This window comes from Lissotriton helveticus, chromosome 8, assembly GCF_964261635.1.
Source record: "Lissotriton helveticus chromosome 8, aLisHel1.1, whole genome shotgun sequence".
Lineage (NCBI taxonomy): Eukaryota > Metazoa > Chordata > Amphibia > Caudata > Salamandridae > Lissotriton > Lissotriton helveticus.
Window position 1 is genome coordinate 1,186,641,299 of NC_136069.1, and position 14,523 is coordinate 1,186,655,821.

The 14,523-nt window shown below is 43.9% G+C and overlaps 1 protein-coding gene and 1 pseudogene across 1 annotated transcript in view; one reads left to right on the forward strand and one right to left on the reverse strand.

Moving 5' to 3' along the window:
- The window catches only part of SH3RF3 (SH3 domain containing ring finger 3), a 786,031-nt gene that overhangs the window by 490,202 nt on the left and 281,306 nt on the right, over positions 1-14,523 (reverse strand). The window contains exon 4 of the mRNA XM_078658954.1: positions 10,669-11,022. Coding sequence (XP_078515080.1) covers positions 10,669-11,022 — 354 coding nt within the window. The remainder of the gene's footprint in view (positions 1-10,668; positions 11,023-14,523) is intronic.
- Positions 8,070-8,387, forward strand: LOC144773214 (large ribosomal subunit protein eL36 pseudogene; annotated as a pseudogene).

Genomic DNA, 14,523 nt, shown 5'->3' on the forward strand with positions numbered 1-14,523 from the left:
CATGACTGGTATTTTGCTGCTTCTGTCATTGCATACAGATATATAATACAACAAGTAACATTACACATACAACAAGTCAGAGCTATTGGCTTTCCCAATGGTTGTTAGTTGTGTAAGATAAATAAGCAACAACTATGGCTTCATTGTATAGAATATTAAAAATGCTTCAGTTCTGAAATAATGAGACTGTGAAAGAACTATAACGAGTCTCTTTGAAGTTACATCAAAGGCAGTGAAGGGTGATACTGCTGCAGAGTTGAGATTTTTTTTTCAACCTGAGGGCAAAAATGGAGAGCCTGATAGATATACGTCTCAGCACTTGGTTTTTAGAGCTGCCATTCCTGAGCACTGACAGGACCCGGCCCACTTAAAGCCCTGCCTTTTAATCACAAAACGCTGGTATGTATTTTGTTCTCCAAGTATAGTGACAATGAGGCTTTTTTTGGTTATACATTGAAAGAATATGCAATACAACTAGAGCACTCATTGTTGTGGCCTTGTGGCTGTATAGAAGAAGCCCAAGTTTGTCCTGATTGACCTTATTGTGATGTGAGTTGTTTTCAAAGAGAACTGAGGATTTATTAATTAAAAACGTAATCAGAAACATTTGATAGACGCAATCAAAGGTATGGCCCCAGTGCCCCCTGGGGTTGCCGCTGCCAGCTCTCTTCTTTACTTACAAAACTGCAAGTAGATGAGGCAATGCCATTCATTCTGCTTTTAGACATTATTCATACTTGACGGATTCACAAAGATTTTGCTGTGACTTACTCATGACTTACTCTTCAGTTCCAGGCGTAATCCTGGAGTTCTCCTAGCTTACTCCTGAAATTCATCAGTAAGGCAGGAGTACTACAATCGCAAGAGACACCCGCTGACATACTGGGAACAAATTGTATTTTCTGACAGACGTTGATTCCGGGTTGCATTGACATACTTGGAACAAATTGTATTTTCTGACAGACGTTGATTCCGGGTTGCATTGAATCTCACCATTAGGGGCGGCGTGTGCAGGGAAGAGCGGTTGTGTGGGGGGAGGGGACTCGACAGACGACGACGAGGGAAAATTAAAAAATTGTTGCGTCCCCCTCCACCCTGCCCCACCGCCCCACTGCTCACCATGACCTATTCAAGTTGGTGGAAGAAAATAATGAGTAGAAAATTAAAACCGATATTAGGTGGGCAATCTTAGGATTGAGCGCCATGAGCGTCATCGGGATTTCTTGGCCTTGTGTCGGGGAGCTCGTCTACGAGGCTTGCTCCACTTCTCCAAAAGCTTGTTAGGTGTAATCCATCCTGAAAGCTATTGAAATGCTCTTCTTGATGGACAAAAGACAGCCATTAACAGAAAGGAGTCCTCCTGTTTTAATGGGCAGAACTCAGCATGGCCGCCATCCAGGATGGCGCGTGCAAATTCTCAAGAAAGGTTTGTGCGAAGCTGTGTGTTTCCAGGCAGCGGCGTTTCATTTCAAAGCCACCAGTGGTTCTTGTTATAGGCGATGCTACCTATTAATTACTGTTGCCACAGTTTCATGGGGTGTAGTAAAAGAATATTACATGTTTTATAAGTAGACACTGCTGGATTTCTGAAGTACTTTAAGTCAGGAATTTTTCAAGATCTTTCAATTTGACTAAATATAGATGCATAATAAACTTACAGCATTGCTGCCAAAATTCCAGTGAGTTAATGTGTGACATTTCCAGGTTTTAGTGTGCTTATGTGTGACTGTTGGGTGCTGGTGCTCTGCACACCGGGGTCGCATAAGCATTATTTGCTCCAGGCCATGGGCAGAGTTGTTGTTTATTTATCTTACACAACTAACACCCATTGATAAAGTCAATAGGCCTGATTTGTTGTAGGCAGGGCCGGCTTTAGTGCTGGTGGTGCCCAGTGTGACAATAATTTTTGGCGCCCTCCCAGAACCTCCTCCTAGAATTCCCTCATGACCACTGGCAAAAGTACCCCTCATCTCTCCAATCATAAGTTATTGCTAAACACAGCGTGCCCCCCCCCACCAATAGAGGTCAGCACCTCCTGCACAGGTCAGTGCCCAGAGCAGCCATGCCAATCGCACTGCCCTAAAGCTGGCCCTGGTTGTAGGTGTAATGTTGCTTATTGTATTATATATCTGGATGCAATAACAGAAGCAGCAAAATACCAGGCGGCACACTATGCTAAGCACAGATTTTTACCATGCGCATATTTAAGCCACGCCCTTTATGGAACATCATTATCTTGGTATGATTTGACTCAGTCAATTCCTACTCATTGAATAATATGATACTAATACATACTTTAAAAAAGACATGACTGACAGTTTGCATTGGAAAACACAGGAGAATGTAATCTGCATCAAAAAGCATGCAGAGTGATTGCAAACTAGTTTGAGATGAAAATTGTTGATGAGAGAGAAGAAGAAAAATGTATAATGTTAATGAGTTCACAAAGCATATGTGCTATGAAAACCTATAAATGCTAAAATGTGTGACGTAATGATGTATGTTTTAACTAAATGATTATAAAAAGTTAAAAAAGTACTCATTTAGTAGCAAAAGTGGATTAACATTAGATGTTAAAAATGAAAACGAGAAAATTACTTTTGTTCATGAAGCAATACTATCATGGAAACCTGCAATTTGAAAATGTGGAGAGAAAATGTGTTTGTTCACTTATAAATGATTTCACAAATGAGTTAATGCTTAAGGGGATAAAAAATGGTGTTTGATTATTAATTGTTATGAAGAAATATTAATCACAAATGAAACAGCTTCATCTATATTCAATTAAATGTTTGAAAGATTAATACCGTTTCAGTAAATATTAATGTTTTTAATAGGGCTTCAGTGTAGGCATTAAAATGCATTTTTCATTTTTTCATTCCAAAAAGACTGGAATGAGCTGACATGACTTCACTACTAGTTGTGGGATTTTTTGCTAAAGTTTCTTTCTCTTGTTTTAAAAAAAGGACACTCTCTCTGCTAGTACAACACTGTGTCAACGTTGCTGCAAGCTCAGAAGAGAGCGCTTGGGAACAGACATGATAAATTACAAATTAAATTCTAGGGGCCGGATGTAGGAGCCCAAATACCGGCCGGTAACGGTCGATTTCGGCCGTTACTGACCGGTATTTAGAATTTGGCATGTAGGGGCCTTTATTTTACAGAATCGGTAAATTTACCGATTCGGTAAATTTACCGATTTTGTAAAATACCGAATCGGTAATTTTACCGATTCGGTAAATCCAAATGTAGGTGGGACTCTTCTGAGTCCCAAAGGCCTTACAGATTCGGTATTTTACCACCCAATCCAATTGGGTGGTAAAATACCGAATCCAGGTGTGCATGCACATGTGTGCATGCACACCTATGCCATGTGACAGACAGACATGTCCTTAGGGCATGTCTGTGTGCCACATGGCTCACATGCATGTATTTGGGGTGCTAGAGGGTGTCAAAGTGACACCCCTGCACCCTTGCTGGAATCGGTATTTACCGAATCGGTAAATACCGATTCGGTAATGCCCATTGATTCCTATGGGCTTCAATGCCCATAGGAATCAATGGGCATTACCGAATCGGTATTTACAGAATCGGTAAATACCGAATCTTAACAATTCGGTATTTACCGATTCAGAAATACCTACATGCCCCCCCCCCTCTATTTTACCACTTCTTAAATACCGAATAAGTAAAATTCGGTATTTAAGAAGTGGTAAAATAGAATTACCTATATCTAGCCCCTAGTTCCGAGGAGGAATGAGAGTGAACTTTTTATAAAAGGATGAACATCGGATAATGTTATTACGTCTAATTTCCGGATCAATTTACCAATTTAACGATGACCCCATGGACAGACTATAGACTTTGATCAATGGAAATTGTGCAAAACTGCATAAAGGATACATTTGTGGGAAGGAACTATGCATAATCGGAAGTAAAACTGCCTTGTGGGAACAGAACTGTTCGGCTGGCTGGCTATTCTTGAAATTTCCTATATGCCTGGCATGCTGTTGGACTAAAATTAGATTTTCTCTGAACTGAACTTTCCTGAATTCCTGCACTTCGCCAGCTGGTGAAAGGGTTAAATGACTCCGGCTATTGCACGCTGTGCTCTAGTGTCTTTTTGGGCTCACCTTGAGTCTCCGTATTCTTGACAATCTGCAACTGTTGTTTGGTTTGTATGATTCATAATCTGTAATATGATATCGTTTTATATTCTCCCTTTCTCTCATTCTCACCAGGTATTTGAATTGAAATGTATTTGACTCTGAACTGTGATGTGTTGTGATCTTGCCTGTACTAAAACAATAATCGCTATTAAATGATTCTAAATGTATTTTTTGTGTTTTGACCATTTGAGTTAGAGAAAGATTTGGCAAGGCAGCGCACGCAATGAAATTGATTTTATTTATTTATACCTCTGTTCGGCCATATACCGTAGTTTCCTACCCCCCACCCTGCGCCTCCCCCGCCCCACCTCAACCAGCACTCCCACCACAAGTCGCTACTGGTTATCAGTGACATTAAAATACACTATGTGACAATTTGTGTGACATTTCATTATTATCAGAATAAAGTAGGCGTGGTAAAAATTACTTTTCTTTTGTTTTGCTATGGTATACAAATGGTCTTTTAAAAAGCGATGCTGGCTAGAGATGTCAGTTAAAAAATAAAGGACCATTTGACAGCTAAGTCTTGGACTTCTCACCTTTCAAGCCCTCACACTTATTCATGGGGGACAGACCCAGGAGGTCTGATTTTTTCTGAAACATATTGAATTTCTTTTTCTAGAACTTCTGGTGGGAATTAAAATGTTAACAATTTCAACAGGATATCTGTAGGAAATAGCTCCTTTTGGCATGGCTACAGCCCACTTTTTTCCTGACTCTGAATGCAGCTTTGACTGAACATGCACTGGGTCCCTCCTAATCAGGTTCCCAGTGCCAGTGTTCTTTCCCAAAACTGTACTTTTGTTTCCACAATTGGCACATGTCTGGCCCGCATGTAAGCCCATTGTAAAGGATACCAGTGATACCAAGGGCATTGTGACCAGAGAGGGTCTCTGAGGGCTGCAGCATGTATTATGCCACCCTAAGAGACCCCTCGCCAAATACATGCACACTGCCACTGCAACCTGCGTATTTTGGTGCAACTAAAAGTGAATAGTCGACCTGGCACACATCCCGGTGTGCCAGGCCTGCCAGTGCTGCCAGAGGCATATATAAGTCACCCTTACAGCAGGTCTTACAGCTCTGAGGCTTCCACCTCTCTCAGAAGGACTCTGATGTGGATGTTGTTCCTCCTGCTTTTCTAAGTCACCTTATTTCAATTGCAATTTGATTTGCTGCTCCTCCAAAGTCGTGACCCCATAGTGCTTCCTGTTCTTCTGAGCAGGCATCTACAGAAAGGTTCAGGTTATCCAAATGCCCACCAATTTTGTTTACCTCTCATTTGAGCTCATGCATGCCGGGTTTTACATCCGATTTGATACAGCCTGTTTCCGGTCTGATTTCCTGGAGGAACTTGTTCATATAAGCTGTGTGATAGGCACAGTGGAAGCATCGTCAGAGGTGGAGTGGTGCCGCAAGGGTCCATGCTTACAGAATATAACTTCTGCCACAAGGTGGTGACTGGATTGTCTCTGAGTTGGCCACTGAAGGTGTGCTTTGCAGATCTGTTGCATGGCATGACAGATAGACGCATGATTCCCCAGTATGTGCAGGAGCCCTGGGGGTTGGCCTTTATAGAAAGGCCTTGGAAATGGATAAATTCTGCAGATCTCAGTAGCAGCACCCAACTTCCCACACAGTGCATGAAGCAGCAGAAGGAGCCAATCCCCCGAAGAGGTACAAGAGTCCGGTGGCGGAGCCGAGGTGAGTCCCAGGGCCATGGCAGGAGGTCACCGCCTGGCGCCCGACCCTCAATGGAGGCAAGGACAGGCAGAGCACAGGATGATGTATGGCACAGGACTGGCGGTGGCGATGTAAAGAGTTTAATGCCCCAGAGCTTACACAGAGTACATAGGACCCCTCCCAATAGGTCACCGCCTCAGCCAGAGAAAGGGGGTTCATAGGAATGTGCCCTCACGATGAGTCTAGAACCAGGCTGGGAGGACTGCCCCACACAGTAACCCAGAAGCAGTGAAGGCAGTAGATTGCAAAGGTCCAACGCAGGTTGACTGAAGGAGCCCAGGGGCCCGCTGCAGAGTGACCATGTTCGCCACCACTTTATTCAATCTGCCCTCAACATGCCTTTCAGGTGAATGCATCTGCTGGCCCCAAGTCAAAGTAGAGGCACTCACCAGGCTGAAGGGCCCATAGGGCAGAACGCTAGGTGTGCACTGCAAAGCCGGAGCCAGAAGTCCTGGACGGCCTCCGAGTTGAAGTGCTGGTGCAGAGGCAACACTAGCAGGGATGCCTCCAGCGGTAGGGAGAGGCAAGTCCTCAAGTTTTACTCCAACCGCTACGTAGTTGACAGGCGGTAGCAAGGCAATGCTCCAGGAGGACTGGGGGCCCACAGCACACTGCCTGTGCCTAGTTAGAAGGATCCTGTGCCGCAACCATGCAGCACCCAGGCCGCAGCGTGGGCCAGTTCAAAATGGCGGCACCAATCTGCCCTGGGTCTGCTGACAAGTCAAAGCATGTTCATGGGAGCTGTCAGTCCAGCGGGGGGCAGACTCTAGACAGGGAGCACAAACCAGAGTGTGGTGTAGTCCCATGGCAAATGAGTGATGATGTAGAGCCTCCATCCTGCCCGTCCACTTCGGGATCGCTGGTGTTCAAGGAGGTGGCTGGATCATGTGTCAGGTTCGTCCCAGGGCATGTTGGGAAATTTAATCCACTCATTGTGTAGTTGGCATGCAATGGCTAGATGGGGGTTCGGAATAACCGGGAAAGCCACTACACAGTCCTTATGCCAAGATAGAAGGCCCTGGCACCGCAACTACACAGCACATAGGCCGCCGCGCAGACCACTGCAATATGGCAGCTCCAACCAGCCCCAAGGCTGCAGGTGAGGTCAAGCGGATCCAGGGGCACTGCCAGTCCCAGGGGAGGTTACCGGGAGCAGGGCTGTCTCTCAGGTTGCTCTGGAGGCTTGCAGCAATGCCAGCGAGGTTTTAAGACCCTTGCTCCACCCACCAGTCCCGGGATCACCATTCCACAAGATGGCAGTCAGACCGTATGTCTCTCCAGCCAAGTGCCGCCAGGGTCACCTCAGTGCTTGTTAGCTGTGCTTGGGCTCACCTCCCCGGTGTCTGGGGATGTCGCAGGGCCAGGGCACCTGATAGTGCAGTTTCTCCTCGTCTCCGGTGCTGGAATTAAACTAAGACGGCAAGTGGGGAGCTGGTACCCCAGATAGACATGTCTTCCTCCATCACAAGGTAGGCCTTGATCCCCAAGATCAGGCTTCTTAACACCAATATAAAATTGGTCTTTTTTATAGAGCAGAAACTTGGAGGCAACATCACCACCACCAACAGAGTCCAGGTCTTCATCAACACCTGTCTGAGGAAACTCCTCCAAATCCACTGGCAAAACCATTCAGCAACAACGATCCATGGCAGCAGACTTCCCAACTCCATGTCCATAAAAAATCCTGAAAAGATGCTGGGGCTGGAAAGGTCACATCCTCCAAAAGCCTGCGTCACATACAACCAGGCAAGCCCTAACCTGGAACCCTCATTGGAAAAGGAAAAGCAGAGGGCCAAGAAATACCTGGTGCTGAGGTCTTGAGGCTGACTTCAAGGATATGGGCTACTCCTGGAGTCATATTGAAAGAAAAGCCCAAAACAAAAGTGGTTGGCGAGTCCTGATTAACTTCCTATACCCCAGGATGGTTGGAGAAGACATCATTAATTCAGTTTTAGTGATACAATAGCCCCAATAAGGACACCTCAGCTGCAATTAATAAGAACCCCAGAGAATAGCTCAGTTCCTAGGTCAAGCTTAGAAAAGAGACTTTAGTGAAAATTGTGACATACACAAGTTGCTGTGGCCCAGCTGCAATACTAGAGACAAAGTAGTTCCTCTGATGCCCTTCCAGTGTGTCCGCCATAATGGAGTGCAGCTATGGCAAGCCGCTATCCTATGGCCGTTAGCCTTAACAGAGGCCACCAAATTACCAAGAATGTGTCTGAACCCAGGCAGTGCGGCAGGAGAGGGCGTTTGACCAAACACAACAAATTTGGCAGAGACATGATTTGTGAAGTGTGTGGCTCCACTCTCTATGAGAGGCGTGCCATGGGTTTGCTTAAAGTATCCAAGGACAAGCTTGCTCTTAAATTCATCAAGAAAGAGGTTGGTACTCGCATTCGTGCCAAGCGAAAGAGGGAAGAGCTCAGCAGCGTCCTGTCGGCAATGAGAAAGGCTGCTGCCAAGAAGGGTTAAGCTGTACAAAATTCTAAACAATAAAACGTTTTTTTTTTTTAAAACACACAAAAAAATAGTTCCTCTGACATCACTCCAGGTGTGAGTTCTCTGTTTGCAGAAGCCTAGTTGAAATACTATTGACACAATACTTTCTGAATAACCACAGGAAAGACATGATTTGTAAGATTTAGGAAATGCTGAGAAAATAAACAGATCTTGACAAGCCAGTATAAACATTGCTTGCACAATAACCTTTGGAGGGTTAAGCCAAGATGCGTGATGCCAGCGAGAGAGGGTATTTTGTGGCCACCCAACTTTGTTGGTCTATCCATCTAGGCTTTTTGATTGGACAGATTTAGGTGCAGGTTTGCACTTGCTACATTACATCAGCTTGATTAATTCACCAATTTGCTATAAACTAGGGGGCCCATTCACAAAAGTAAACTAAGACGAAAATCTAACCTTACGACTTTTGGTATTTACAAAGGGCATTTACTACTCACAAATGCCCTTTGTGAATACCAAATGTTGAACTTTACGACTTTTGGTATTCAAAAGGATGTACGTTGTTACCACGCGATGTATTACATCGCGGTACTTTACAACGCGTCTTTTACAACGCAAGTCGTTACCACGACTTGTGCTGTAGGGGTGCTGGACTTAGAAATAGTTTAATTTACTATTCCAAAACCAGCCTACGTACAGTAGGGAAGGTGTTGGAATAGTAAATCTACTATTCCTTAGCCTAGAGCGCCCTCCAGCGCAAGTCGTGGTTACGACTTGCGTTGTAAAAGACGCGTCATAACTGCACTGCGGGGTAACATCCGCGTTGTAAAGGATGTTCCCCATTCAAAAAGGGGATTTACAAATAGTAAATGCCCTTTGTGAATACCGAAAGTCATAAAGTTATACTTTCGTTTCATTTTACCTTTGTGAATCGGGCCCTAGGTGATTCACTCTAGCACACCAAACACTTGATCTTCTCATAGCTTTGACGATTGACCTCAACACCAAACTCTAGCAAAATGTCATTCCGGATCCCTCTTACAGTGGTTAATGTCCTCAATCCTAAACATAATAATCGGACCCTGCTACATCTCCTATAATGCCCATCAATCTAGTAACGTACTACCACCCACTAATATCAGATTCTCTCGTAGTTCTGCTAATTCAGATATATCTGCAATTCTGCTACTACTTATTCTGGAACCCTCTTTCAGCTGTCAGTAACCCTCAATCACAAGCCCTAGGACTCCACTTGATTCTTAGCTGTGCACCTTTCCCCGCCCTCTCCACTGTAAGCCGAAACATATCTACATGTGTCTCCTTACAACACCCATTCCTGACATTTTGAGCTTAAAGTATGGTTCCATTCTCATCCAACGCAAGCATGCGAAGGATGTGCAAAGATGCAGAAACTTCACAAAGTTTACAGGTATAGAAAAAATATACAGAAAGCATCCGGTAAATAATAGGTTTTGTGGAACAAAATACCAACAAAAAAAAAGAATTGCCTTGCAGTAAATCTTGTGGGCAAACCTTTGTAGCAGAAACTGTCCCTCGCAGGCAAAGGTTTTTCAAACTTGACAGCCTTTTCAGCCTTTGCTGAGCCCCTACCATGAACCATGCTAGTTCCTTCATATCCTGTTCTGCCTGCTGTTCCTTCTGTCTCTTCTCAGACAGTTCATGTAATGTGTCTCTTTTTCGTCCATCTCCTCTCAACTGATATGGAGTGTTTCTGAATTGTCTGGAACACATTATCCAGGGTTTTTAATATTTTCATACATTATTTACTTCAGTTTTTTTCATTTTCATGGCTTGCTTTCAATTTCCATATTTCACACTGTGAAATATGAGTCTCATTGCGGACCTGATTTGTCGGATTATGGTTTATTTTATTGCATACAGCTATCAGCGCATGCATCAAAACAGAATTGTCCCTAGAGAAGGCTAGCCGCTCATGGTTTTCAGTGAGGTCAGCTCCCTTGGTCATTTCACACCAACTTTCACAGATTTATCCATACTGGGTGTCAAACCCAAAGCTGTCCTCTGATGGTGCACACGCCTCTGTCTCACCAGAACCATTCTCCAACCACTATATTTTCTCTGACCAGCATCTTATTATGATCTTTCGCCTCTCTCAGATTATACACAGACATGTCCTGCCAACCAGTCCTATAGCGCTCTACATAGATCGTTGCTGGCTTATGAAGGGAAGTTGACAACCAAGACTCTCAGATGTTACCAACATCATACAACCAATTGACCAAACATAACTCAAAAATGTCTTCATAATTACCTGGGCTGGAGCACTGGAGGAAAGATGCGTCAATTCTCCAATTCTGGCAGCCGCTCGGGGATCGCTGGAACTGATCAGGACGGGTGCGCTAATTTCCATGGAGTGCCGGATGTTCATGGCCTGAGAGGCTTTGTGAGTCATGCTCAGGGCTGTGAAGGAATGGCGCTTCTTGGCATTCTTCTTGCTATCGATACGCCGCTGGAAGGCACTCACTGCTCCTGCGCTGTTCAATGTGGAACACTGGGCTACGTTGACCGTCACGCTGGTGTCGGGTGGTAATGGAACGTCACAGCCTGAGGCAGCCGCTGTGCGGGCCTTGTCTGTCTCAATCAGTTGCTTTGCCGCGTCGTTGAGCTACAGAGAAGATGGGAGCGAAAGGACAAGCGCGGATTAGGTCTGGTCTCCTTACGCAGCAACAGTTTAACTCATACGAAACAAACAAGCAGCATACAGTGTTTACTATGCTCCTACAAAAGCAATTTCATGGTCTACTGTGTGCGTCACTACTACATCCTGAAGACCTGACATGAGAAAACGTTACTTACCTCTAATGTGTTTCCGCATGGTTCGTTGACTCCGCGTGTTGTCTTCATATTAATTAGCCAGCGAGCTAAGATGATCATCTCCCTTACCCTTTAAAGTTAAGTGTAACATCAGGGCATGTTTACAGCTTCACTGCCCAGGACTCTTAGCAGGTGTCTGCTTTATTTGTGGACTTAACAGTCTGTTGAAACAATGGGAAGCATAACTACTAGAGATTTTGGACATAGTTACAAGATAAGGCACAAGGCACCTGTGTCATTTGGGTGGTTACATTAGGGGTAGTGTAGATACTAAACGGTGAACGACAGAAATATATACATTAAACAGAGATATTATGGACGAAATGCACTTGATGTGTTTTACAAAAAGTAGTGTTTGTCATCGCTTGGGCAAAAGTTGTTTTTTTCGGGCAAGAAGGGGAGTATTCTGCTACTATAGTTCTTGGTAAAAAGGAGGCCTGGTTTCAGGACAGTCTTGAAGATGTGGAGAAAGACATTTGCTTAGAGTTCTTCAGGAGATGAGTTTAAGTGCAGGGAGCCACAATATTGGAGTCTATATGTTGCCCAGGGTGGCCTGAACCACTAAGGGAGCAAGCATTACAAATAAACACTTTCTTGCTCTGGATCATGGTACTTTCAGTTGAGATTAAGAGCATGGAAGTTATGTTTTTATTTAACATGATCAGGTAAGTTTTGACACTGTGCTGAACTGAACGAAAGGGGATAGATACAATGTATAATATAGGATACATTTCAAATAGTGCCCAATGATTTGAAACACCCAAAGGTGTGCTGGAGGCCAGAGCTCCCCCAATTTTCACCCTCAAGGACAGAGTGGTGGAAGCCATCTTCATTCTCCTCAGAGCTCGAGTACTCGAGTGGAAGAACCAGGGGTACTCTCAAATGACAAAGCCAATAGGCCTCAACAGGTGTCAAACTGCTGTTTTGCCACACATATGTCTGTAAAGCATTGTTAAAAAACGTAACTGAAAAACTATTTTAAAAAACTTGAGGAAAAGCAAAAATATGATGATGCAACAACATTTTCAAATTCTTTTCACTCAGGAAATTCTGAACAGAATTAAAAAAAGAATAAGTAAGTGTTAGAAAGTAAAGGGAAATGCTCTCCACATCCCAATTTACTTTCCACAGGATTCAGCCATTTTCTCCTGTGCCCTTACATAGGGAGCAGATTTATATCCTTCAGGAGAAGAGTGATCCTAAGTACACCTTCTGCCTCGGACACCAGCAGAGTGAGTGCAGCAGATGGTTTTATCCGGAGCACCATAAAAGTCTTTGTGCGCCGAAGCTGTATAATGCAGGAGCTAATACAAAAACATCCCTTAAAGTCTGCTCTTCAGCTATAGGCAGCGAGGGGTGGGGCTAAACATACCACAGGGGGTCTAAAGGGTGAAGCAGCAGAAGATGGAGAGAGCTACAAAACACATGCACTCTCATGGAGTACTGAATGAAAAAGAAGAAGTAGTTCCTTAAATGTGAGCAGTGGAAGGATACAAGTCAGTCAATCAAAAGGATCGTAAAGAGGATATGCTCCAGGAGAAGGAAAAACACAATAAGAGGAAAGTAAGACATCGAATAAGAAGCCACTGTCATGTACAGGATCCCACATTTTGCGAATTATTTTGGTCTTTGTCCAGGCCCCCAAAAATTGGTGCCCATAAGCATCAGTAATAAAGACCAGCGGCAATTAAGTGCTGATTGACATTACTTGCTATGTGCATGATCCCACATCTAGTAGATCATTTTGGTCTCTTTGTTTAGTTTTAATTTAGTATTTAATGGTACCGCATCCGGAATAACATCAGAGATGGAAAAGAATGCCATTATGATACAGCAATTATTCTAATATTACACACGGTTTTGTTCACCTTTCCTTGAGAACAGAAATGACTTCTCTGGGAGCCTAAAAATCGAGTTTCTTTCATAAATCTGTCTTTAAATTGCCCTGTGATTAGAGCTGCCTTTGTTTTACTCCTGAGTGCCTGGCTGGGCGTGGGTTGGAGGGGTATGAAAATAGACATTAGCTCTTCCTGCAATCTTTAAATCTCTCTATGGTAGTCACTTAAACATCTCCTGGAAAAAAACACGTGTAAAGGCACTGCTGATTGTCCTAAAAGTACAGAGATACAGTTTTTGGGGCCTGAGGTTCTACTGGGTGAGCTCAGCTCAGCGGTCTGCTCAACACACCCGTGCCTGACACTATTGCAAGGCTGGGCAGAAAGAGCTTACCTCAATACAGTGCTTAATTTGAGCTGGTGGATTCCGGTGCTCAGCACCAGCACTTATCATCAACACCGGCGCTTTTCATGAGCACCAGTTAAGGACATATTAATTTATGGGAGATTAAGTGATTTGCCCAGAATCACAGGACGTTGAGCTGATGCCGAGACTCGAACCTGGCTCCCCAGCTCCGAAGTCGACAGCTCTGGCCATTACGCCACATCCTCTCCCCACTTTCATGATTAGTAGTTGGTTCTGTTTTAGGTGGCACTAACAGGAGAAATGGGCTGGTGCAAACTGGCACGTATTTTTTTTTACAAATTAACCACTGCCTCAATAGTTCTGGCTTTAATGTGCTAACACATGCAGCATTAGCACATTAAAGCAAAACAGACAGAAGAGCACCAGAACTGAGGGAAAGCATATATAAAGTAGTCCATTATGCAGTTCAGTGAAAGCACAGGTGTGAAGGCGGAAGGATACACCCTAAAACCCAATAGCATTATGTGAAAGAAGACTACTCCATTGGGCTGAGCCAGTGACTGCAAGAGGCTGATGGAAGAAAGCCAACCTCTGAAAGGTGTGGGACCAATGCCAACTCTATATATATTTTTTAGACATAGGACCTTTTGACAGTAGTACTGTCAAAATCACAGAGCTAAATGGAAGAATTGTCCTTTGCAATGATGGGCCACACCGGTGCCAGGATACTACTGCCTTTAGTCATTTTGCTCCTCATGGCTTCTCTTCTAGTTTTGGGCTTGCCTCCGAGTCCAATTCACAGATGGTGGCTATCTCAGTCCTGCAACAAGCCTCATGCCTTTTTAAGAGAATCAACAATCCAGTAAGTGATGATGGAAATAAGCCAGGTGATTACTCTGTTTTTGAGGTGCTGCAGTCAATTTTGCCTAAATTTGCAAAATCAAGCTGTTTACGATTGCATAAAGATCTTTTGCTATGTAGCAAACACAAATTGTGATTCAGTAATACGTTACCCATTTGCAAAAATTTTTAGAATAGGCAGTGTTAAACTTTTCTTTTTGTTTTAAAATGCATCTCGTTTTTCTTTCAG